The 26,108-nt window shown below is 42.6% G+C and overlaps 3 protein-coding genes across 6 annotated transcripts in view; 2 read left to right on the plus strand and 1 right to left on the minus strand.

Annotated features, from left to right (window-relative positions):
* mpp7b (MAGUK p55 scaffold protein 7b) overlaps positions 1-6,362 on the minus strand; it is a 56,614-nt gene extending 50,252 nt beyond the window's left edge. Inside the window, exons 1-2 of the mRNA XM_053651864.1 lie at positions 4,575-6,362; positions 1,381-1,499 (exon numbers count right to left, since the gene is read on the minus strand). Coding sequence (XP_053507839.1) covers positions 1,381-1,499; positions 4,575-4,737 — 282 coding nt within the window. The 5' untranslated portion in view covers positions 4,738-6,362. The remainder of the gene's footprint in view (positions 1-1,380; positions 1,500-4,574) is intronic.
* An 864-nt stretch (positions 6,363-7,226) lies between these two features.
* Positions 7,227-18,767, plus strand: wacb (WW domain containing adaptor with coiled-coil b). 4 transcript variants are annotated; one of them, XM_053651877.1, is made up of 13 exons: positions 7,227-7,495; positions 7,761-7,794; positions 8,484-8,658; positions 11,598-11,686; positions 12,362-12,474; positions 12,573-12,688; positions 12,831-13,061; positions 14,194-14,316; positions 15,672-15,823; positions 15,982-16,067; positions 16,570-16,735; positions 17,212-17,380; positions 17,807-18,767. In XM_053651877.1, exons 1-12 carry the CDS (start codon positions 7,455-7,457, stop codon positions 17,341-17,343), a joined length of 1,458 nt encoding a protein of 485 aa, XP_053507852.1. In that variant the 5' UTR covers positions 7,227-7,454; the 3' UTR covers positions 17,344-17,380; positions 17,807-18,767. The 4 variants fall into 4 exon arrangements, with proteins under 4 accessions (XP_053507852.1, XP_053507853.1, XP_053507849.1 ...); XM_053651874.1 differs by having other exon boundaries at positions 7,235-7,495; positions 17,212-17,339; XM_053651878.1 differs by lacking the exon at positions 14,194-14,316 and having other exon boundaries at positions 7,232-7,495; positions 17,212-17,339.
* Positions 18,768-21,059: 2,292 nt separating this feature from the next.
* bambib (BMP and activin membrane-bound inhibitor homolog (Xenopus laevis) b) lies at positions 21,060-24,833 on the plus strand. Its single transcript, XM_053651908.1, has 3 exons — positions 21,060-21,653; positions 22,641-22,934; positions 23,777-24,833. The coding sequence occupies exons 1-3, from the start codon at positions 21,587-21,589 to the stop codon at positions 24,193-24,195; spliced, it is 780 nt and encodes a 259-aa protein (XP_053507883.1). The 5' UTR covers positions 21,060-21,586; the 3' UTR covers positions 24,196-24,833.
* The last annotated feature ends 1,275 nt before the right edge of the window (positions 24,834-26,108 follow it).

The following is a 26,108-nucleotide window of genomic DNA, read 5'->3' on the forward strand; positions in this document are numbered from 1 at the left end:
AGAGGAGCAGAGAAGTGGAAAGGAGAAGAGAGGAGATGAGAGGAGAACAAAAGAAGAGAGGAGTGGAGAAGTGGAAAGGAGAAGAGAGGAGATGAGAGGAGAACAAAAGAAGAGAGGAGTGGAGAAGTGGAAAGGAGAAGAGAGGAGATGAGAGGAAAGGAGAACAGGAGAGGAGATGAGAGGAGAACAGAAGAAGAGAGGAGAGGAGAGGAGAGGAAAGGAGAACAGAAGAGGAGAGTAGAGGAGAGGAGATTGGTGTCCATCATGGATCCATCCCGGTTCAGGGATTTTGTCCATCTGAGGAAATATGGCACATCATAGGAAGTCACTCCTTCACTACTGAATGCTGTACACAGAAGATCTTAACTCCAGTCCCCAGTAGTCATTCTTTCATTCTTTCTTTCTTTCTTTCAATCTTTCTTTCTTTAATAGCTGTTTATATACAAGTCTTGTAATTTGACTAAACAGTAATGATTGACTCACAAAAAAGGAATAAACTACACAAACGATGACCATCACATCAACGAAACATAAAAACCGTTACTTTTTACAGCTACGCCATAAATCATGGCACCTGTTCCCTGCTTTCCTTTTTACTTTTCTGCAAACATTTCCTATAGAACCCTGACTTACTCCCTTTACAAACACATAGCAGTGGACTCGGAAAGAAAAAGAAAGGAGAAAAAAAACAGAAAAACAAGAACATGCAGCGTTATATAGCATGTTTGTGTTCTCAGCTCGTATGTATGTCTGGAACTCGGCCTGCGCCCTGAGGCTCACTATATCAACTTTATATGTTTCGGCCTCGGGCAGAAGTGTTTAGGTCGTAAATAATTTCCCAGCTCGCCTCCCGAGAGCCTCTCACCAATGCAGTGAACACTTGTTCTCCAAGGGTCCTTGAGCAGGTGGTGTGTGTGTGTGTGTGTGTGTGTGTGTGTGTGTGTGTGTGTGTGTATATATATATATATATGTGTGCGTGTGTGTGTGTGTGTGACAGCTTGCAGGCTTGTGCATGTACAGAATGTTGGAAAGTGGCTGAACTCATTAAGCCACGCCCACATTTCACTCACAGAAGTGACAAGTGCCAAAACCAGAGACTTTCTGTCCTTAAAAAGCTTTACCTCTGACTGTGACAAAACCACTGACACTGGAGACTCCTTCCGTACGACCACTGGAAGCTGCGTTACTATCAGATCAATCAGTACCTTCTGACCAATCAGAATCGAGAATCCAGCAGCGCTTTTTGTACGTTTTTTTTTACATTGGGAGTTGGGTAAGCGATCGACTTTGTTGAACTCGCCGCGAAACCTTTATAAAAACGCCTAAGTAAGTATATTTTCAGTCATAAATCTATATTTAAGACCCCACATGACCTTTCACCTTGATGAGTACGTGCAGAGAGTTGACCATTAGCATGTCCTGAAGAAAACTGCTCTCTTCTGTAGCATCCATGTAAGGCTCGAGTCCATACAGCAGAGTGACTAGCATGCTGCATGCACCTAGAAACACAAGTTGTAGCAAAAACGAATCAATACACACACACACACACACACACACACACACACACACACACACACACACATGCAAACACTTCGACTAACTGTCTTTGGACCCTGACCCTGTAATGTCTTTAATACTGTCATGGGATACTTGCAATTATTCTGCAAAGAGACCGTTGTTTCTGCATATACAAGCATAGGCTATAAATAAACAGGAAGTGAAGTGCTAGCTTGACTCAGTACGAGATAAGTCTGGGATTGTAGAGGAGATATTTTGTGTAAGAAATGGAAAGGAAGCTGCCGTTCCACTAACGGTGGGATCGCTTCATAGTTCTGACTTTTCCGAGAAATTTAAAGCGTCGATAAACAAACACGGCCCGTAAAATGCTAGCAGCTTCTAGAGCTCAAGAGATTCAGATAGAGGAGTGTATTACTGGATTACTCGGTCATTCTTCGACGCACGAGTCGCCATTTCGTAAATCCTGTCATTCGAACGTAAATTCCACACCCCTTCACTAAGGCGTTAACCTAGCGCTCGTAAGCGATGAGACTGAAGAGTGCAGCATACGGAAGGAAATAGACCCGAGCAAAACAGGAGACACGATTGAACATCAGAGTTCAATAGTAACACTTTTCTGGCCACGAGCTTCAGAATCTTGGGTCGGATGGCTCGTCACACTTCTGCGTATATGTACTTCCATGTGCTTGTGTCCAGCAGAGGAACAAATCTTTGAACACCATGACACAAGACATAGACGTTGGATTCCAAAACTAGCACGACAACAACAAAAAACAAACTTGCAAATGCTGTTTGCTAGCATGTACTAGCTAATTTCATGGGATATGAGGTACGTTGTATCTTTTGTACACTTTTCTGGCCATGAGCTTCAGAATCCTGCCTTGGTTGTACTTGAAATTCTTATCTTATCCCTCACATTTTTTTTTTTTCGTCCTCACTGAAGAGACAGAAGCAAAGAAAATGTCCTGGATTCCTGTCAGAACGTTTTAGAAAGCTTTATGATTCCAGGAGCACATGGCGCGCTGGCTGAGGAAAGGGAAAATTGGACTGCTCGTCCTTTATCCCAACTCATAAGAGGATTGTTCAAGGGGTAAAAATAAATCATTATGCACCCCAACACGTGTCTGCCAATCATTTCCTTGGATTATTACATTTCATTTGAGGAAAAAGGTACCAAGATCTGCCACTCTCCACGGAAGGCTTCAGAGCAAACGTCCAGACTGCTTCGGAGCTTCCAAACCTAACAAATCTCCTCATTAACATCCGTAGTAAATCTGCATTGGATAAACATGGATGGATTTGTGTGGTGGGTTTGGTACAGACATCCCAGGTGTGTGTTCTGCAGGACTGCAGAGGTCCAGATTTATAGCTACGCTTACTGAAGGCTTCCTTGAGCCTGGCTAACTCCCTACACTGTAGCTCTTTCTTACTCCCAAGTGCAGATCTATATCACGCATGGTCATCCAGAGCACGGCCAGAACCAGCTGCAGTCCACCTGCTCAACTCCTCCATGCCTGATTCAAGGAAAAACTCCATCCAAAACGCTAAAGATGTTAGCAGGAAGAATTAAAGGCAGCTGGACTTGTTAATGTCTCATGTCAATTCGGGCTTCATACGTTCTACTGACAAGAAAGTGATGAAGAAATGACGAAGCACTTTAGATAAGTAGTAGAATATCTTCACAATTCATTGACTAAAAAACAACCTTCAAAACCCCCTCGTTTCTACCTCCCATTCTCTGGCATTGGCTTGCTTAGTATTCCTTCATCCTTCAGCTTCCTCCTCGAGTCTGCTCAACATTGCTCCTTTCATCCAGTTTCCTCACTATTTATCCACGCTATCCATCCACCCAATCTCCTCTACCAGCCTGTCCAACAATTCTCCATCCATCCAATCTCCTCTACCAGCCTGTCCAACAATTCTCCATCCATCCAATCTCCTCTACCAGCATGTCCAACAATTCTCCATCCATCCAATCTCCTCTACCAGCATGTCCAACAATTCTCCATCCATCCAATCTCCTCTACCAGCCTGTCCAACAATTCTCCATCCATCCAATCTCCTCTACCAGCATGTCCAACAATTCTCCATCCATCCAATCTCCATTACTAGCCTGCTTGATCTACCAACCTGCACAACATTTCTTCATCAATCCAAACTTCTTTCTAGACTGTTTGCTATTCCTCCATCCATCCAAACTCTTCCCCAGCCTATTTAATATCTCTCTGTCTATCTGACCTCTTCTAACAGCCTCCTTTATACATTTTCATCCATCTAACCCTCTTTTACCAGCCTGCTTACGATTGTTTCATTCATCCAGTCTTCTTGCTATCCTCAATCCATCCAACCTCTTCTCCAGCCTGTTTGATAGCTCTCCATCAATCCAGTCTCTTCTATCAGTCTGTTCAATATCCTCTCATACAATTTGAAATCCATTACTTACCTGCTTGCAATCTCTCTATCTGTTCAACTTCCTCCAATGGCCTGCTTAGTTTCACCCAATACATTTAACCTTCTATCTCTGAACTACTTAATATTCCTCCATCCATCCAATCCGAATGCTCTCCAGCCTGTTTGATATCCATCCATCCATCCATCCATCCATCCAACCTCATCTACCTCATCGACAGACGTAAATCCCTTTATCCATCCGGTCTCTGTTACTGGCCTTTTCACTATCTCTCCATCCATCCAACCTTCTCTACCTGTTTGCTTGATTCCCATCTATTGATTCAACCCCATCTCAGGTTTGTATCGCTCGATCCATTATTCTACTACCAGATCAATATCTCTCCATCACTCCACTATTTTCATCCACCCAACATCACCTACTAACCTGCTTACTGTCTCTCCATCTCTCCAACCTGCTTTGATACCTCTCCATCCACCCAACCTCCTCACTTTGGGCGTTTTGTTAAATTTTCTGGTCATACGGTTTATATTAAACGTTTAAAAAAACCAAAACAACAACAACCCCAGATCACATTTCATTGTCTTGTAGCACAACATTCGTGCTTTATTCAAATTCTATTATTACAGGCTGAGGGAAAACTTACTCCCATGATGAATAGACGTACACATCATGTCTTCACCGAGCTGAAGAGTGGAAAGAGAGCAGGTTTCAGTATCGCAGTCCAGGTAGAAAACAAAGTGTACTGGTGATAAATCCGACAAAGGCTTTAGCGGTGAACTTTGGAGTTCAGCTCCAAATTGTCTCATAAATACAATACAATCAGAAACAGGCGCTGGCTGAAATGACTGATTATGAGCTGGATAAAAAAAAAGGAAAAAAAAAAGGGATTGTTTGGTAAAAAATGAAAATTACATAATTTCCTACTGACGTGCAATGCGGTCGAGAAGCCAAGACATGTTTGGTGCCTGACGATTGTCTTTGAACTGATTGTGTTTAAAGCATTTAAAGTTTCATCAGTCATACATTAGATTTTCCTTTCAATGACTATACTTCCACCTGGTGGAGGAACTACACCATGCCATATGGAGAGCTACACCAAGATTTCACCTGCTACAGTATAAGTCTATGGTTAGCTTTTGAGCTATCATCACAAAAACCAAATAGAATAGTATGTTCGTCTATGGTCTCTTTAGTGTTTTGTATAATTTCCCAAGAGTGCTTGGACCCCTCAGATCACTGCTTGTGGGTATACTGTATATTATTTGCTTCGTTTTATTTATTCCCCCTTCCCCAATCTTTAACAATAAATAAAATGAATTTACTTATGCTAACAAATTCATCTAAGATGACCTCAAGTCTTTCTGTTTCTCACAGGAGAAATTTTGAAGTAGCATAAAGGCTTGAAAATGGACTAGTGCATGGTTTTCCTCCCTGACCTCCCTGAATTTTAAGTCTAGGAAGGTCTGAAATCGGTGTATAGCTTCAATCTAGTTCCACAGTACTGATACATCTGTGAATCACACTTTAATTATATGAGGATTCTGAACTTTTTGACATGATAAGACATGTAAATGCAAAAGACAGATGTTTAAACAGGCAAATGTTCAAACCTGCTACGTTTCTCACTACCTGCCTAGCCTAAGGCTTATTATTTAACCTAATATTTAACATAAAATGTGAATTAACATGCTCAGTAATTGCAACCCAACCATCAGTCATTTATTTGCTTCCCTAAACCTATAGAATATTGATGTAAGCCTTGTTCCAGACAATTCATATCCGTATCCATACATGTAAACTGTACATTTTGTACTGCATATTTATTTATTCGTATATTTATTTCATATTATGCCGTTATGCAAGGTGCTGAAATCAGAAAATTGCAACGAGAGGCGTACTTACATTCCAGAGAGATGATTCTGAATTGAGTCGCAACTGTTTTGCTGCCAAGTCACTTATCAATACTGACCCAGTTACAGAGTGATAACGTGAGGCCCGACATCAATATACCTCACTTAATAAATACAACATGCAACGACTGGTTACTAAACTCTTTATGTTTTTCTGTGATTTTATTCCATTTATTTCAAAGGGATTCAAAATGTATTTTATAGTGACATTTGGCTTGACTAACAAGGGGACTACATTTTCAGTGAGATTTTCAGATTCTTCAAAAACAAAGAATGACAATATATATAACAAAACAAAACAAAACAAAAAACCCTAATAGCTAGCACAATAAAACTGCATGATTTTAAAAATGAATAAATACATTGAATTAATGTTGATTTGTTTGTGTTTGCTAATTCCTCCACCTCATTCTGTTTTAATTGGTTATCTGATCCCAGGATTTTGGAGTCAACTCTGAAACTGATTCCACACAATTCCACACAAAAATTCAATATTTAAAAAACAAAACAAAACAAAACTATTCAAATTAAATTCTCCATATTGATTCATGTGATTCATTTAAAGACTCGTTTTTTAAAAAGAATCAAACATAGAATTATTCGATCACAGGAATTGTTTTGTTTTGTATTGTGGGGTTTTTTTGTTTGTTTGTTTGTTTTTTGTTTTGTTTTTTGTTTTTTTTGGTAGGTGAAACTACAGTTTTGATTCCACACAATAATCGATTTCGAAAGAAAATAAAGCCCATTTCACTAAAACCTCGATTCATTCGTTTCAGGAATCAAACTGATTCCTTCGATTCATTTATAGAGTCGTTTTTGGATTTTGGAGTCGACTCCATGATGTGATTCTGACTCCAGGTGTTCAATGTGAATCGTTTTGAAAAACTAGACCCCTTTTTGACTAAAACACAAAACGAGGAAAATATTACAAAATGAACAGTACATTAATTAACATTCATGGTGTATTTGTGCCTTTGTTCATTTTTATATGCTGTTATTCATTATGAACAACGGTCATTTTTAAAAGGCAATGTAGTTTGGATAGCTAATGCTAGCTAAATTACATTAGCTCCTTCGGGAAGCATTATGATGCTTTGGCGTTGATGACGTGGTTTTATTGTGAGCCGTTGTTTTTTTCAACAGTTTAAGTTGTAGTTGGTTTACAAAGTAAATACAATAATACAAAAAATGTTGTTTTACAAAATAAATTGTGGTTATTATGTGGGGAAGGTTTTTTTTTGTCAGACAATGGCGTTTATACCTTCACATGAATCAACGTCACTGTGTAGAATCGATTCCAAAGCTTGGACTCGACTCTTTAATCCCAACTGCTGGTGGAATAGAGATTCGACTCTATTCAGAATCGACTCCCGAATCAAGTGATTTAGTTTTTAGTGACTCGTCCATCAGCGTTGCGGGGCGCTACTGAGTAAACAGAAGAGATGATGATGGACCGTCGGCTTTCTCCCGAATAGCAAAGCGGCTTTACAACTTTTCCCCCCCTTTAACATTTTATATTCATACATACAGCTAGCGAGACAGTTTGTGAGGCTTTAGATAGAGCCGAGCGTTAAAACTCGAACTGTAACGCACTCACATTAAACACGGCTTTAATGGTAATGCATGCACGGAAACAGCCGAGACTCACTGATGGGTAAACATAGAACATTTTTACTTCAATATTCCTCATTTTTTATTTCGTTTTTATCAATGTGAGCAACTCCATACATTTAGCCGGAGCCCAAACGTGTTCACACTGGGAGTCGGGGGGGAAAAAAACAACAATTTGGCCTTCAATTTGTAAAAGTGAATCACTTTAATAATGTGGAAGTGCTAGCAAGGCAAGCTAGGTAGCTTTTATATGCGCAAAAGTTAACCAACGCTGCTTCCTCATCAACTTTTTCTTTATTTTTCCACAGGTGTAACGAGCGAAGGGATTATCAGTCTTACCAGGTAAGGCTAAAACCAGCTAGAAATAAAAACAAGCTGTATAGGTGCTTGAATTCTAGATATAATCGCACAAAGTAAAGTATTTAGCCAGATAAGCTAAGCTAGGCTAGCAAGATACGGGCCTGTGTGTACTTTGCCTGTCGCTAGCTATGCTAGGCAGGAGCTTGGGTCGAATCCTAAATGCCGTTTCTCGCCCTATATAGTTCACTCGTTAGAGCGCGAGGACGCAGCGTTTACACCCTAAGTAGTGCACTTCATGTTTAACTTGGATATTTATTTGGGCTTCGGCCCTAGTTTTTTTTTTGGGGGGTGGGGGGTATTCAGTTTAGTAGCTAGCTAGCGATTCTTTGTGGTGGTGTTTTTTTAAAAATACGTAAACGTTGAATTTAAGGTTTTGTTGCTGCGGGAAAATAAAACACATTTAGCAACGTTTTGTAGTGAGTTATGGCTCCTAATTATATTTATGATTAGTTATGTGGGTAAAGATAATTTACAAGAACAAAACAAGTGAGTTTTGCAGCAGTCCTTTATTTTATTTTAGCAAAAATTAGAGGTATGAAGGTCAGTTATGGAACAAAATCCCATTCTTCAGGTGTGTTTTATACTCTTAGCTTTAATTTAAGGTCGTGTAAGTAGTGTCTCATATCAGGTATGATGTTCTTATTTTTTTTTTTTGCCTTACCATCATTCAGACCCTCAAGTACCAATCCAAAAGTCACTCTGCAAACGAGCACCGTCATGACAAGCTCCACAACTCATCGGACCAAACGCCACCGAGCAAGATGCTGCGGCGCTCCGACAGTCCCGACAGCAAGCGAGGAGACGGAGACGGGAGAACACCTCTCGCACACCGAGCCAAAGAGAGCAGTAAGTCCCAAACAAGACAAGGAGGTCCGGGAACAACCCTGTCCGTCCATCCTCATCCACGCCGCCTTCAAGTTCTCCTCAGACGGTCCTGATTCCCACGCCGTCAACCGATTTCTTTTGGTGTCTTCCGAACACGTTCTTGTATGACCTAATCAGTGACTCTGTTTACACGGACAGCAGTAATCAAATTCTGAAATCCTTATTCTGAATAAGACTATAGTCTGATTAAGGTGTTTACATGGACAGCAGTAATCTAATTATGGACCTTATTCTGAGTAAGACAAGATTCTGATTAAGGTGTTCACATGAGTCGCTTTTAGAATATTCCTTTCATGTTCAGGTTTTACGTTTTCTAGAACATAGATCGATTGACGGCACACGTCATTACATCCCCACGCCACGCCGTCCGACGTTCCCTCCAGAATTTCACGCATCGGCATACAGTTCGTCGTCGTTATGGTACCGTATACGGTTTTAGGTGTTTCATTTTTAATTTTCCGAAAGCTTCAAGTGCGGTTAATTATTTGTCATGCTGTACGTGCAGTTAGACGACTGCTTGAAGCCGTGGGCTGCGTCCCAAACCGCGTACTCACCGTCTATATAGTAGCCGACATACGTGTATTTCACTTCCTACTATGTAGCAGGTAAGTACGCGGTTCGGGACGCAGCCGTGCTCTCTTGTTTGCCGTCAAACGGTTGAGCGCTGCCGTGTGTGTGTACGTGTCCTGTCGCACGATGCGGTGAAAGCTCCAACACAGCGTTAATAGTGTGATTAAGGTGTGTACATGTCTGTAATGCGACTAAAACGGGAATACTCCACACGTCTTAGTTCGATTTGTGTTTACTTCGAGTATGACTTTAGTCTGATTAAGGTCATCAGAGATCGCTGTTTACATGCTAGTTTCTTAATCAGAGTATCATCTTAATCGGGTTCATATCGGATTATTGTCGTCCGTGTAAACGTACTGATGTAGTAAAAAGTCAGGATCGTTTCTGAAGCTTCTACTTTATACTCCTGGTTTTTGCAGGAACGTCGATGTCGAACCTGTCATTAAGGATAATTCCAGCCGCGAGTGAACGCAGCATCGCTGCTGTGGTGGTTAATCTTGAGATTTCTCTCGGGTTGTCGCAGTAACTTCATGCGGCGTCGAGGTTTGGTTGTGTGACCGTGGTTTAGGATTTTATTCGAAACGGTCTTATTGCTTTATTTTCGATTCCTGTTTTGCTGTCCGCAGTACTTTTTATTTTTTAATCGGTTATCTCTATTTTTCGATTATTTGTTCGTGTTCAAGAAAAAAAAAGAAATGTTAACGTTCTTTCTAATATGTCATGAGTAAGGAATAAAACACGCCATGTCATGATGTTGTTTGGGGAAACCGGCGACTGGTTGTTGGGCTGAAGTGGATTATTTTCCAGTAGCACCACATCGCGATTTAGGAACGGTTTATTCCTCTTTTATTTTATTTTTCTCTCTTGCTCTCTCTTTCTCTCGCTCTCTCTTGCTCTGTCTTCCTGTATCTCTCTTTTGTGCGCTTCCTTTTGCGATCGTTCTTTCTCTCTCTCGCTTTCTCTCGCTCACTTTCTCTCTCTTTTTCTCTTTCTCGCTTTCTCTCGCTCACTTTCTCTCTTTTTCTCTCTCTCTTGCTCTCTTTCTCTCGCTCTTTCTTTCTCTCGCTCTCTATCTTGCTCTGTCTTTCTGTATCCCTCTTTTGTGCTCTTCCTTTTGTGCTAGTTCTTTCTCTTTTTCTCATTCTTTCTCTCTCTGTTTCTCTCGCGCTTTCTTTCACTCGCTCTCTATCTTGCATTATCTTGCTGTATCTCTCTTTTGCACTCTTCCTTTCGCGCTCTCTTTTTCTCTCTCTTGCTCTCTTTCTATATCTCTTTCTCTTTCTGTATCTCTCTTTTGCACTCTTCCTTTCGCGCTCTCTTTCTCTCTCTTTTTCTCTCTCTTGCTCTCTTTCTATCTCTCTCTCTCTCTCTCTCTCTCTCTCTCTCTCAAAGTAAACAACAACAACAAAAAAAAACCCCGCATTATGTTACCAAGAAACCACCACAGCCAACTTGAAGCTGCTTTTGGAGGAAACGTATTTAACGTGTACTGAACACCCTTTTGGAAATCCGATGTGTAAATATTTAAGTTGTTGAAATGTTGATTTTAGTCGAACTTTTGGCCGTCGCACTAACAACACTGAGAAGATTCCTTAATTAATGACACGGCGCCCGTCTGTCATTCTAACGTCATGTCCGAGATGCCTTTACGACTTCTTATCACTCCCCTGGCCGTTCTTTTTGAGATTTATACGATTTAGGTGATTACGCGACGGAGCCGAAACGTCGTCTTCGACAAAGCGTCTGCCGGAGCTCGGGATCGGTCCGTACGTGATGGTCACGGCCAAAAACGCTCGCTTTTGATTCGCGGAGGAAAACCACTTGAGTTGGCGTACTCGATTCGAAGCACAGGATTCTTCTTTTAAACCCCTACCACTGAAGACGCACGTTATCTCTTCCTGTGGTGAACAAGTTCTTACTTTTCTGACCTCAAGAACCTTCGAGTATATAAAAATACTGAAAAATACCATTTCAGCGTTTCACACCAAATAAAAATCAGTGCAATTCATTAACATAAAATGTTAAACAAAACAACAGAGTAGTTTTAATTTTAAAGTGCCCGTTGTTTGTTTTATCGCTTCAGTCATGGCGATCTGGCTCCGCGTCTTGCGGAGGAAAATCAAAATGGTGGTTGTGAAATCCTGGGGTAACTGAGAAACATCCTTTAGCTAATGGGGAGGGGGGGAGTGAGCATCTGTGAGCATCTGTGAGCTTTAAGGCAGGATTTTTAGGTTCGTGAAAGAAGAGGCAAGGCGCAGATGGCCGTGCGAAGATTCGCGACGCAGAGAGTTTGTTTTACCGAGCGTCTTCTCTTATTTTTTTTTTTTCAGGCACCAGCTCTTCTCCACACGAGAACTCCGTCAATCACGGCCATCACAGCGCCAACTCTCACACTCTTCCACCCAAATGTGCAGAAATGGTAAGCGCTCTATTTCGTTTCTCGAGTGCCACTTCATCAGTCGGTCTGTCTACTGAAAAAAAAAGTGTTTTATTCCTCTTACTCCACAGCAGTTCATCAGCACTGGCATTTTTAATGGATTAAAGAGCATGTCATACATTTTATCCGTTTATCTTTTTGATCTTGTGGAACGTCCACCGCCCCTTCCCCTCCTCCGTTCTTTTTAACATACCTGTTATATAGAAGATGAACCAACACCGTCTGACCAATCAGATTCAAGAATTCTGTTCGGTTGTGCTAGCGTTCAATTGACGAGTCATTGCCGCGTAATAACGGTCCCGCGAACCATCTCTCGGGTTCATTTAGCGTTTGTGGAAGGAGTCTCCGGTGTCAGAACTTTGTAACAGTTAGAGGTCACTTTTTAAGAGCTGTAACGTTAGAGTAATTACTTTTTGGAGGAAATGATGTCATATATTTTTTAATAAATAGCATTTTCAGTCTTGGGAAATCGCTGTGGTGTAAAAGGAGTAAAAGACTTGTTCTAGGGAAATCATGACGATTGTCGAGCGTGTGCACTCGGTCTACGGTTCTGTTCACGCGACAGTGGAGTAAATGGTTTGTTGTGCTTTCTCTGCGAGAAGCTCACGTGTCTCTCGGTTTCCACGCGGCGCGCGCGTTTCCTTTTACCCCCCCCAGCGCGATCCGGCCGACGACTGGTCCGAACACATCAGCTCGTCGGGAAAGAAATACTACTACAACTGCAGAACAGAGGTGTCGCAGTGGGAGAAGCCCAAGGAATGGCTGGAGAGGTGAGCATCGGCGCGTGCGTCGTGTATGATTAATAATTCATTTGAAAAAAATTTGTTGTTGCCGTGAATCCTGACCTGAAGCTAACGTCTGCGTGTAGGGAGCAGCGACAGAAGGAAGCCTCTAAGGCCGTCGTGGTCAACAGTTTTCCCAAAGACAGAGATTACAGACAGGAGGCCATGCAGGCGGCTGCTGCCAGCGCCGTCACTGCTATGAGTAAGGACCTGACTAGTTCCGGTGTAAAAGATTGATCGTTAAATCCTCGACTATAATTATTTTTTATTATTACGAAAGCAGCATTGTTCAGGTCTCTTGGTTGCTTCCGTTTAGCTGTCGTGTCTGTTCTGTTCGTCCTCAGAGCCCGTTCCGTCTGAGAAGGCGTCGTCTCATTGCGGTTTCTCCCAGGCGTCCTGCAGCTCCTCCGGCGGCCCGAACGTCTCGAGCGCCCCCGGCTCGTCCACGTCGCACTCCTCCTCGCACTCCTCGGCTCTCCTGCAGGACCCGGCCCTCCTCAGGCAGCTGCTGCCGGCGCTCCAGGCCACGCTGCACATCAACAACTCCAGCGTGGACATGGCCAAGATTAACGAGGGTGAGCCTCGTACGAGTCGTGTGTGTGTGTGTGTGGAAACATTCTGCTGGCTCGCTGATCAAAGTGGACAGAAAGCGCTTACGGCTTTTACGGTGCAGCGTTTGCTCGTGAGATGGTTACAGTGCAGCGATACGTGAGACGGGGCTGGGCTTTAAGACGACGTAATCGCTTGTGTAAAAATCAGTTACAGTTGCTCAGCTGTGATTGGTCAGTTGCTTCTCGGTTTTGGGGGAGTTGGGGTGGATTATGGGATACTGGTGAAATATTTAGTGCTTGCTTAGTATTATTATATTAAATATTTTTATTTACTGTTTATCGGAGTGAGCGAGAATAACTTGGTGGGCGTCGCTAAATGCAAACGAGCTGCGTCAGGAATGCGCCTCGCACTTTACAGATGATCAACATCGATTTTCGCCTACCGAGACGTCTGTAAATGAGACCCAACTACATAAAATAAAAAACATTTAATTAAACGTCGTATTTTCTATCCGTTTAGAGTTGTCGTGGTATATCCACTAGACCAGTTAGTTCCCGATATCGTTTACGGTAACGTAACGTTCGAAACAGTCTCATGTGGATGTCTTGGCTTTGTCCGCGTTTTAAATTTTTATATATATATACGTATATAATCTTGGTGTTAACAAGACAAAGAAACGCAGTAAGCTTTTCACGTTACTGAGAAACCGCTCCTCACGGGGAAACTTCCCCGTATCGACACGATGACATATCAGTACGAGCACGTTAATGTAAACGTGATTCGCTGTCCGATTTGCCGTTATAGGAAATTAATCAACACCTTCTGAGCAATCGGAGAGCTGCGACGTGATGTGCTATGTGAGGGGGTTCAGCTTAATCCGACCACAGATCAGGCTTTCACTCGGACATCGTGATGTACACGGTTATACGCTGTCACCACCTTCGGTCCGAGTTCTGCCGCTATGTCCGCATGGGCTCGGGTCAAGTCTAATTCTTCAATTAGTGACCTCTGAATTTTTGTGTAAAATGTATAGTCTTTTGAGCTTGTCTTGTGCAATGGCTTTCAGTGTGTAACCTTGCTTTGACTATATGTTTGTGTCTCTCTCTCTCTCTCTCTCTCTCTGTCTCTCTCTCTGTGTGTCTTTCCTTCTCCAAGTCCTCACAGCTGCTGTCACCCAAGCTTCCTTACAGTCTATGCTTCATAAACTTCTCACTGCTGGACCGTCTGCTTTCAACATCACTGCTCTGCTTTCCCAAGCCGCTCAGTTGTCCACACAAGGTAAAAACGCCCCGCTGTCCCGGTTTTCTTCGGGTTTCTGATAACAAAGGAAATCTGAGACACCAGTAGTGTCAATTAATAATAAAAAGCGCACTTAATAAAAACCGATCCATTTCTACCCGTCGAACGGCGTCACACACGTCAGCGTCATTTCCGTACACGCCACGGCTTCGTCCTCCAGGTCGGGGGTAGGAGCCGTCGCATACGAACGCGTTAACTCTTAATACGAGTCGGTGAACAGGTTTTGAATTTCTCAACCTTGAACTAAAATTTTATACATACATACGCATACACTACCGGTCAAAAGTTTGTGGACACGCGACTGAAATGTTTCTCATGATGTTAAAAAAGCCTTTTGAGCTGAAGGTGTGTGATTAAACGTGTGAAATCGGTGTTGCAATAATATCATCGTGCCGACGTATTCATTTCTTTCATTAGATTCAAACTTTAATTTTATTTACACAAAAATCTTTTTTTTTTTTTTTTTTTTTAAACGGACGACTCGGAGCGAAATATTTCCGAAAAGCAGCCGATAAGTGTGCGGCGTAAGTGGGAACTCCTTTAATACAGTTTAAAAAGCATCTCGGGGAAATCCCTCAAGAAATCACTCGAGAAAACGCCAAGAATACATTTCTGGCAATTCTAAGTGAAAAGGGCGTCGACTTTGAAGACGCTAAAATATTTAATTATCTTGATTTATTTTGGATTTTTTTTATCACGACGTAATTCCCGTAGTTCCATTTGTGTTACTCCAGAGTTTTGGAACCACATATGGCTGTGTTGGTCAGGTGTCCACATACTTTTGGCCATACATGGTGTATATTGCTCCCATTTTGGGTCGTTAAAACGTTCTTTGCTAGTCGGTCCACACAGGCTTCGCCGCTAGCTACAGAACGTACGTATTGTGTTTGACCAGAAATGAGCTATATAAGTTTTCTTGGTTAAAAAAAAATTAAACGTTTCATCCGTTCTCCACCCGAGTCAGTTGGGAGTTCTTAAGTATATTTGAAGCCAAGTGGATGAAAATGTTAAATGCAGTCACATCACTTCACTTGCAGGAAGTTAACACCTATTCAGCTTTTCACGTCGCTCGTCTCTCCCGTTGCTCCGCCCCTTGTCGCGGCAAGTCATTGGAAGCAAATGATTTGTGGACGCTTTGTCGTGACACGCCGCTGCCGGTGTTAATGCAGGATAAGTCTAGATGCTAAGGGACGAATACTTTATAATCTAGAAAATACAGTAATCAGTCTGCGACACGTTTGTTAACAAAACACTGGTATAAAATGCAAAATGATGTGCGCCTATCGCTTTTTTTGGTTTTTATTTTTTAAAGTTATTTTATTTCTGCTCCACAGCTCAGCAGCCGAGCCAGTCGCCCATATCCGTAACTCCGGATACCTCGTCGCCCAAGTCCTGCCTCGTGTCTCCCCGAGTGAGCACGCCTCAGACGAACAGCATGGCCTCGAAGCCCCTCTCGAACGCCAGCTCTTTGCCGTCTCAAATAAAGGTCAGAGCCAGACACGACTCCACCGTTGCTTTCGTCATGGTGACGGTTTCGCATCGCAGATATCGATCTCGGCGTCATTCAGAACGCCCACGCATACACTCGAGCGCTCTGCGTTAACGCCGAAACAAAAGGGTGTGTGTTTCTCTCTTCCTTTTCAGGTCAGCGAGTCGGGGGTGAAACCGGCGCTCCAGCACTCCTCTGAGAAAACGTCGGACGTCGAGGACCCGCGGCTTCATCGGCAAAAGTAACGCCGCTTGTTCTTCACGCCTCGTCCTGTCTCGTAATCGTTTAGCAAAACAGTCCTACGTGATCATGAAACCCAAACACAACTGCAGGGGGTTCGCTTTCATTTCTGAGCATTTGCGTTAACCTTTAACCTTATTATAAAGGTTTTTAAACACTTTCAGGTTTCCCCCACACACACACACACCTCTGATTGAACCTTTTTCCACCAAATTGTTTTGTTTCATTGACATGTTATGAAAGGCCAAACTAAAACAAGCACAGATTGGCGTACCCATATGTTGCACTGTGGCGCCATCTTCTGGTCCTGCTTAGTACTACAGTTACTTATTTATTTATCTTTTTAAGGCCGAACGATTTAAAATCTAGATTTATTTTGATACAGATAAAAGTACTTTAAGTGCTCAAGCATTTGGGAATGTTGCTCTTCATTCTTTAGCCAGGTTTATGCATAGCGGATTTTGAGATCACAGAGTCCTCCTTCTTGTCCTTTTTCCTCACAGCAGCCAAGGCCAAGGTCCTCAGAGTTCAGGGCCGAACGGGTGCCTCCTGAACAACAGCGCGCCTGCGTGTCCACCGACCACCTTCAGCCCGTCACTAGCACTGCACTTCAACGAGAATCTCGTTCGACACGTCCAGAGCTGGCCTTCAGATCACGTAGAGAAGCAGGTGATACGCCGCTTTGCTTTTAAGTCTGATTCCTCTCGAGGTTTCTTCCTCGGGTCACCTCAGGTAGTTTTTCACCTAACCACCCTCGCCTCCGGGTTGCTCCTTAGGGATAAATTTATCAAGTTAAGTCTGGAATTTAAAGAAATAATACTGAACTGAAGTCCTAGTTGGTATCTGCTAACAAACTCGCTCTCTAGATGACGTTTATTATCAGAGTCTTAACAATTTCAGCACGTCATAAATCGCGTCTTTATATCTGTTGCCGACTAGAACCGTCTGTCCTCCATCTCGGGCTTATCTCGCCCATCTTCCAACTCGCGACGTGATCGGTCGGGAGGTTAAAGAAGCATCTCGTCGTCCTCCGTAACCGAAAGAAACCTCGCCGAGGCTCTTTCGGTTAAGAGAACGAGACCGCGATTGTAGACGCAGCCTTCCGGTCATCAGGTTTTCACCAGGTCTGCGTGTTAATCCCTCAGGCGGCGAGGTTACGCGAGGACGTCCACAGCATGGGCAGCATGAACATGTCCGAGATCTGCGTGGAGCTGAAGAAGCTGCGCTCTCTGGTGCGAGTGTGTGAGATCCAGGCTACGCTGCGAGAGCAAAGGTAAACCATCGCGTCGAGTCCTCTCCGCTAGGTGGACAAGGGTGAGATTTCATACAGTCCGGGACTCAAATTCAAAAAAGCGTTCCCATATAGGAGTCGTGTGTGTGTGTGTGTGTGTGTGTGTGTGTGTGTGTGTGTGTGTGTGTAAAAAATAAAAACAGTTTCAACAAAATAGCCTTATTTGTGTCTATGAATGAACAGATGATTTCTGTGAAGCCTTCGAAGATATTTGCAGGGGGAAAAAATGACATTAAAGGAGAAATAGCGTTAAGCTTAAACATGAGTCTTGGCGTTATGTGACTACAGATTCATTTTTAGTCTATATTCGTTGTATGTTTATTGTATTGTGCTGCATTACCATGCACTTCATACACACCGGTTAATTAAAATCTTCTATACTTCATTCTAACACGTATTTGTGTGTGGCTTTTTTTTTTTTTCTTTTCTTTTCTTCCTCCCTCCAACAGGATCCTCTTCTTGAGACAAGAGATCAAGGAGCTGGAGAAACTGAAGAACCAGAACTCCTTCATGGTTTGAGAAGCGGTGACGTCGGTTTAAGCAGAAGGAACTCAGCAGCTGGCTGCCTTTTCTGAACCGTGGACCTACAGACTGGACCGGACCGGGCTTTCTCTCCAAAGCTGGAGAACCAAAAACAAAAAAAATGCTGAGAAAAATAAAATTAAAAAAAAAAAAAAAGCTCACCAAGGGTCACGCTGTCCCGCTACACAAAGCCCCGAGGTTCATTCATAGATTCATCGTTGTACATACACTTCTCTATATCGAGTCAATAAACAGCAACACAAACACGATAGGGCGGCATGCGGGAGAAAGTTCCGGATTAAAAAAAAAAAGGTTTCTTTAGGATGATCTGGGAAGGAACTCCTTTGACTAAACGGCGTATTCATCCGCTCTGTAACTGTCGTCTCGCTCCCAGTCTCGCCGGCTCGTCGTTTAGGATTTTTCACAATCCGGTTTCACAAAGAGCGCGCGCATCCGTCGTGGACTCAGACCGGGTATATCTGTCCTAAATAAACAAACGCTGTTTATCCGTTCAGAGAGGATCCTGTCTGATTTACTCGTCATCTTTTAATGTGCTTCGATACGGCCTTGGCATTTTCTACTAATTTTTATTTTTATTTTTATTTTATTTTTTTTACCTTGTGTAATAGGTCAGCTGAGGTCAAAACTTTCCCCTTGCCTTTTTCCGTTCCATGTGCTTCTAGTGTAACGTCTCGACACCTTGAATATTTTGATCCGTCTTTCCATACAGTGATCGTTTTCCACACGTTCAGGCGTTCGTTATGATTTACGACAGCATTTGCACTAACTGATTTGATATGAACCCACTTTGTGTATCGATCTTTAACCCAACGTATCCGCTGTAAGTACTTAACGAGGCTCAATCCATTAAACCTCATTTTGCCTCTGTGTCTGTCCTCACTGTCTTCCATAGAGGCGTTTATAATATATTTTCTATATCTATAATGAAGGAAACAATATCTGATTTGATTGTTTCACAGCTTAACATTCAGGGGTTTGGTGAATCCTGGCAAATTACATATTCATTTTAAAATCTGGACGTGAAACGGATGGAGATTTCCTATTGAGATCCTGAAGAAGTGAACGGTTTGCTGTGGAAATGCTTGGATTATTTATATAAATAGATTTTAGTGTATTTTCTCCTCAGCTGGATATACGTGTTTTTTTTGTTTGTTTGTTTTTTAAAATAATTTTTAACGAGACTGACCCAAGTCAAAGGAAAGCTCGTAGTTTTCAAAACTATACCATGGTATACCGACGCAACTGGAATTTTGATTAGATTTGGGATTTTGCTTTAGGTGTCAGGTTTATGAAAGTATTTTGTTTTCGTGTAATCGTTAAAATCCGGCTCGGTTTCCTCTTTCAGAGGGAGGGAGGGGCGAGAATAAAATAGAATCAAATGAACATTTCCTTTTAAATTCTAACCGTACCTGAGCTTGTCTGTTGCGCTTCCAGGGGTGTTGTGAAACCTATGATGAGTAAGCGTGTGTGTGAGGGAGAGAGAGAGAGAGAGAGAGAGGCCTTGTTATGGGTTGCATTGTTGAAGTTCATGTTGGTAGATGTGAGTCATTCTCAGATGAGCTGTGAGAAACAGCTGTCATTTATTTAACTTGTGGAAAATGTGAAAAGTGGAGATTTTGAGTCTTTGGGTGCATCATATATGTAAGTAATGAGAGAGACACAGGCAGGCGGGCATATGTTAGTGTGCCCTGTGTTGGAGAGTTCACCGCAGGGTTTATGTACGCCGTTTGAACACTAAGCCCGCAGCAGGACATTGTGGGATGCTTTTGACATTCCTTAAATAATGTAGCAAATGGTTTCCTTACAGGTCCTCACCCATTCCTTTCCCATCTAAATATGAAGTCAGATTACATGAGAGAGCATGCCTGTAAATAGAGTCGACTCTAAATTACCCCAGAGCAGTGTGCGTGTGTGTGTGTGATGGACTATTCGCGTCTCGTGCCAAACGTTCCCGGGATAGACGCGGGATCCACCCAGCCACTGACCGGCACTTAGTGAAAATGAATGAAACTTTCATGGTATGTTATAACAAGGTATAGTAACAGTCACTTTTAAATTTATAAACCTGCCCGTTGTACTTCTATTCCTGCGCTAGTTACTGGGCTAGTTTACAGAAGAGGAGAAACTTAATCGGGGGGAAAAAAGACAGGATGAACAGATGGTCATGATCGTGTTCTGCCTTTTTGTGTGCTTATGGTTTGTATTAGGGATTGTGTATTATAATTCATATTTAAATTCATATAGGGGATGTCCGAAAGGTCATGTTAAGGGGCGTGTGTTTGCAAATATGTCCGACAAGATCGGCAAAAACACGATCCAGCAGCTGAGAAACTGTGTAGTGTGTGTGCGCGTGAACAGGTGGAGCGTATGTTGTGAATAATACATACAAAATTATACGTATGGATATTTGATATTTGTGTACAGACTTCCCAGGATTTCAATACATAATAATAATAATAATAATAATAATAACTTTCTAAGTGTAATAAAAAGAATAATAATAAAAATAATAACTTACCAAGGATGATGGTGATGATGATGATGATGATAATAATGATAACTTCCCAAGTGTAATAACAACAACAATAATAATTACCCAAGGGTAATAATAACAATAATATCTTCCGAAGAGTAGTAGTAGTAATAATAATAATAATAATAATAATAATATTTTTATTATTATTAGCCTGGGATGATGATGATGATGATGTTGTTGTTATTATTATTATTATTATTATTATTATTATTATTATTAATTTCTCAAGGGGGGTAATAAAAAAATTAAGAATAATAACTTCCCAAGGGTAATAATAATAACTTAAGTGTAACAGCAAGAACAATATGAAGAAAAGTAATAGTAATCAAAAATAACTTCCTAAAGGTGGTGGTGGTAGTAGTAGTAGTAGTAATAATAATAATAATAATAATAATAATAATAATAAAACACCTTCCCAAGGGTAATACAAATAATGATAATTTCTCAAGGGTAGTAATAATAATATCAAAGCTCTTAGAAAAAACAGTAAAACGATAAAAAAAAAACACCTCATTTTACACACAATCTATTATTATTATTATTATTATTATTATTATTATTATTATTATAAGAAACTTTCCCGCTTTGCTGATTTATCAATGGGGTTAACAGTGGGCGTGTCCAAGACCCATTCCTTGGCGTATGTAAACGAAACAGGACGCCATCCAATCACAGCCCCGGTGTATGCAAACGAGGCAGGTAGTGATCCAATCAGCGTGTTTATGGGAGGAGTCTATCCGAGGCTGTGATCCTGCAGTCTGAGCTCAGCGCTGTGAGACTTCAGAAGACCGGCGGAGTGTCCGCGTTTCAGTCGGGACTTTAATTCTCCATAAACACACACACACACACACACACACACACACACACACACACACACACACTCCAGCACCAAAAAGGAAAACAAAACAACCCAAGCACTGGAATTTATCTTTTCTATCTTTTTTTCTGGATGCGAAAAGAAGAGTAGCCTTGTAGAAGAGCGTGTTTGAGAGGTTTCAGTGATGTGATTTGGGAGCAGGAGGAGGAGGAGGATGATGATGATGATGATGATGATGGATTATATTCCGGATTTGTCCTGCATCGTGATGTGTGTGTCCTGGACAAGCTGAGAGACAGAAGAGACAGAGACTGAAGTGTAACAGTGTCCTTAATGGAGCGCCTGGTTTACATCTGGCTGCAGCTGGAGCTCTGGGCCATGGCTGTGCTCTTAACCAGAGGTGAGGAGAACTCAAGCCTGGGAAGACATCAAGAAGTTACTCTAGAAATAAATCAACATGTTCCTATAGGATGATTTAGTGAGCTTCTTATCTTACCTGCATGTGTAGATGGAACGAAGGTGTTGTGTGTTTTCTTAGAAAGTGCTTCTGTTTAGGTTTAAAACAAACAAACAAACAATTTTAACAAACTCTGAATAAAACTCTCTATTAGTATACAGATTATATAGATTCATTCAATCAGTAGATTTGTGCATGTTTGATATATTTTTAATACGATATACATATTTTTTTGTTGTATAATATACATTTCTATCATATCATATGTAATATTTTCTCTTGCCATGGGTTTGATATTGGTTCAGAGGTGTGTAGAAACATACCAGGACCTCTTCCTCCTCCCAAACCCCAACCCCCCCCCCACACACAGATTTGAATATTTATGTATTCATAAACATACAGTACGCATATTTAACAGATTACAGATCATGGTCAGTTCATTTTGCCCTGAGGTGCAAATAAAAGTGATAACCAGTGGACCAGTGGACAGTGTGTAAATCATGTAAACAATAATAATAATAAAAAAACCACACACACACACACACACACACACTCGGCGTGAAAACATAATGTGGCAAATCCAGGTGTGTAAATCCAGGTGTGTAAATTATCCGTGTAACAGAAATGACCGATGATTACGTTCCGCTTATTTGGCCCTGAAGATCAAATAAAAGTGTCAATTTGTGACTCGAGCAGTTCTCCATTATTTCGCTGATGTGACTTGTAGTTGTAGAAATCCCAACAGATGAGCTTAATAATAATATCTTCAATAACATCGGTCAACGCCAGATGTTGAGCTATCTAGGGTACTTACTAGATGGGCGTGAGCATCCACACTGATAACCTTTGTTTTAGGCTATTTAAAAAAAACACTTTAATATATATATATATATATATAATTTCTGCTGGATGTTCTGTTTTCCTGTGTAGGAGAAATCCGGTGTTATTGTGACTCGCCCCACTGTGTGGCTACCGGTTACATGTGCAAGTCGGAGCTTAACGCCTGCTTCACACGCGTCTTAGATCCCCAAAGCTCCAAATCTCCACTCTCGCACGGCTGTTACGAGCCTGGGCTCGTGGGAAACGGAGGGAGCGCGTGCCGATCCGAGGCTACCCAGGATGCCCTGCGCGCCCTGCGCCCTGCCGCGCTCGAGTGCTGTCACGAGGATATGTGCAATTACAGAGGGCCACAGGATCTCACCTACGGCCGGGGAGAAAGCATGGGTAAGAGCACGCTTCTCACATCTGATGGGACGTGGGATGGTGAAGGAGTGGCGTTTTTGAATGATACTTTATTGACCGGCTCAGGTTTCGGGTTAATAGATCTTTCTTTGATCAAAATTCCTAAGCCACGCCCCTTTCTGGCGATCCTGTGTGTCCCGGTATCTGCTCGCGTTGCGCAATATGACGGTATATCAGTACTGGACTAAATGACATGGCAGTACGATTATTACCGTTATCGTCAGTCGTTTATTGTTACGTGTAGTAATACGGTTTCTGTTGTTTCTGTTTTATTACACGATTGACGCCGCATCGCACATGGCTTAGTGGTTAGTACGTTCGCCTCACACCGCCAGGGTCGGGGGTTCGATTGTGTGTTCTCCCCGTGCTGCGGGGGTTTCCTCCGGGTACTCCGGTTTCCTCCTCCAGTCCAAAAGACGTGCACGGTAGGCTGATCGGCGTGTCCAAAGTGTCCGTAGTGTATGAACGGGTGTGTGAGTGTGTATGTGAGTGTGAGTGTGGCCTGCGATTGAATTGGCACCCTGTCCAGGGTGTACCCCGCCTTGCTCCCTGGGATAGGCTCCAGGTTCCCCGCGACCCTGATGGATAAGCGCTATAGAAGACGGATGGATGGACGGAAACCCCAAACTCATACGCGGCTGAGCGTTGTGAAATTCTCCAATCTGATTGGTCAGAAGGTGTGGATGACTTTTTAAGCAGCTCCGATAGTGGTTCAAATGGAGGAAATATATGAGCGTAACGCGCTCGTTCTTTAATAAGCAAACGCTCGCTTATTTCCACTGTCCGTTCGCTGTAAGAACACTATTTCACATTCTTTCCCACAGATCATCGGAGTCGTCCTCAGGCTGAAGGCGGCCGTCAGATAATCGCCCGCGTGCAGGAGATGCCCTCGTCCAAGGAAGTGTGGTTCCGCGCCGCCGTCATCGCCGTGCCCATCGCCGGCGGCCTCGTCCTCGTCCTCCTCATCACGCTGGCTCTGCGGATGCTGCGCAGCGAGAACCAGCGCCTGAGACAGCAGCGACGCGAGATGCTCTCTCGCCTCCACTACGGCTTCCACGGGCAGCATCTCTCCAAAAGCCGCGGCACCAAACTCGACCTGGAGTGCATGATGCCTCTGGGAGGACACGAGAACTGCTGTCTGACCTGCGATAAGATCAGACAGTCTGATCCGAGCAGCCAGAGACTCTTATCGCTGGTGCACTGGGGACGGCACGGCCCGAGAGGCAAGCTGGAGTTGGTCTGAACGTCCTTTCGGAGAAGAGGAGGAAAAAAAGACTTATAAACTCGAACGCATCATCCATCCGGTTGCTGCTGTGGAAGCACTTTACTTGAATCTGACATTTAAAAACGCGACGTTTCTAATAACTGAAGGATTTAAAACAAAACAAAACAAAAAAACAAGACTTGTGTTAAAGATTTGCACTTTTGTATAAAGAAGAAGAAGAAGCGTAAAAAAAAAAAAAACAACAACAACCCAAAACCGGACTGTTCACGCTTCCTAAGTGTACACATTTGTCCGTGTAAATATTACATGACACAGAATCAGTCCGTTGTGTCTCCTTTTTTTTCTCCTTTCTTTTTTTTTTTTCCCCCTGTGCTAACAATACGATGACATTTCTAACAGCCCCACACCAAAATTCCACCGAATATTTCCTAAACGTATTCAGAATACATCGCTACGTTCCTGTCTCAGATTTAACCGTCACTTAACGACCGGAACCGGAAAAAAAAAAAAGGAGAAGACCGAAACGCAAAGGTCCGAGAGGGAAAAAAAACGACATTCGTAACTCGTAACGTTTTATATACGATCGGTAGTTTTCACGTTTAAAAAAAAAAAAAAAAAGCGTTCGTGTTGTAGCACGTTGGCGCGGTCCGACGCTTTAAAAAAAAATAAATAAAAATGCTTACACACAAAAATGTTTTTTTTTAAAAGATAATGAATGGGAAAGAAACTTCCAGAAGCAGGTCTCTTGGCGTTCCCTGCTCTGCTCTGTAATTATCCCGCGCAATTATCCGTCACGAGAAGATTTAACGAGGAACGATGAACAGCGGATTTGCGGTATAACGGACGGTATACGCTAAGGAGGAGCGTTGGAAGTCGGCCATTTTGTCTTTCCTTAGAAGTACTTTGTAAATGTGAACGTCTTTACTTTATAAAGCTGTGTAAATGTTATTACGTGTAAAGTGAGACAGAGAGAGAGAGAGAGACGGGCGCGGTGTAACAGCTTCGTTAAAGCGTGAATCATTTGTTCGCTGTAGTTCACGTGGGAACGTGAAATAAATGCCAGGAGCGATCTCATAAATTTCACGTCTTTATTGCTGGAACGCGAAACGTTCGGCGTGAGGACGTTCTCCTCAGAGAGTTCCACCGCGGTGCTGTCGAGTCCTTGATTCCGATCCGTCAGAGAGGTGTTGATTCATTTTTCTAGAACGAAACCCGCAAATACACACGTCGTATTACGCCGTCGTTTCTATAGCAACACCGGGTCGCGTTTATGTGATGCCGAGAGCCGTCTTTTCACACCGAGGACGACCGAGAGACTCGTAAACGACTGTTACAAAAGGTGCGAACGTTCACTGATGCTCTATACATTAAGAGACGTGAGGGGGGTGTAAACTTTTGAACAGGATGATCTGTGTGTAATTTGTTATTAATTTGTTGAACGATGCTGTTCTTTTCATTTAGTACCGCCCTTCAGAAGCTACATTTCCCAGAAGACAAAATTGTAATCATTTACACACGATCGTCCTGCTCAAAAGTTTACCCCCCCCCCGCGCTCTTAATGTATCGTGCCGCCTTCTCGAGCATAGAGCCCCCTTCCAGCATACGATGCTGGGATCCGTCTTTTCACACCGAGGACGACCGAGAGACTCGTACACGACTGTTACAAAAGGTGCGAACGTTCACCGATGCTCACGAAGGCGACGCGATACGTTAAGAGCGCGGGGGGGGGTGTAAACTTTTGAACAGGACGATCGTGTGTAAATGATGATAAACCATTTCTTCTGGGAAATGTAGCTTCCGAAGGGCGGTACTAAATGAAAAAGTACGATCGTTAAACAAAATAATAACAATTTACACACAGATCATCCTGCTCAAAAGTTTACACCCCCCTGCGCTCTTAATGTATCGTGTCGCCATCAGTGAATGTTTGC

The sequence above is a fragment of the Ictalurus furcatus genome, chromosome 20, assembly GCF_023375685.1.
Source record: "Ictalurus furcatus strain D&B chromosome 20, Billie_1.0, whole genome shotgun sequence".
In the NCBI taxonomy this organism is placed as follows: domain Eukaryota; kingdom Metazoa; phylum Chordata; class Actinopteri; order Siluriformes; family Ictaluridae; genus Ictalurus; species Ictalurus furcatus.

What these genes read in the sequence shown, in the direction of transcription:
- wacb (XM_053651874.1), top strand. Translation starts at nt 7,455, where the DNA reads ATGGTAATGCATGCACGGAAACAGCCGAGACTCACTGATGG. An exon ending in GGGATTATCAGTCTTACCAG is followed by an intron (nt 7,795 to 8,483) that starts GTAAGGCTAAAA and finishes ACCATCATTCAG; the next exon opens with ACCCTCAAGTACCAATCCAA. An exon ending in GCTACGCTGCGAGAGCAAAG is followed by an intron (nt 17,340 to 17,806) that starts GTAAACCATCGC and finishes TCCCTCCAACAG; the next exon opens with GATCCTCTTCTTGAGACAAG.
- bambib (XM_053651908.1), top strand. Translation starts at nt 21,587, where the DNA reads ATGGAGCGCCTGGTTTACATCTGGCTGCAGCTGGAGCTCTGGGCCATG. An exon ending in GGCTGTGCTCTTAACCAGAG is followed by an intron (nt 21,654 to 22,640) that starts GTGAGGAGAACT and finishes TTTCCTGTGTAG; the next exon opens with GAGAAATCCGGTGTTATTGT. An exon ending in CGGCCGGGGAGAAAGCATGG is followed by an intron (nt 22,935 to 23,776) that starts GTAAGAGCACGC and finishes TCTTTCCCACAG; the next exon opens with ATCATCGGAGTCGTCCTCAG.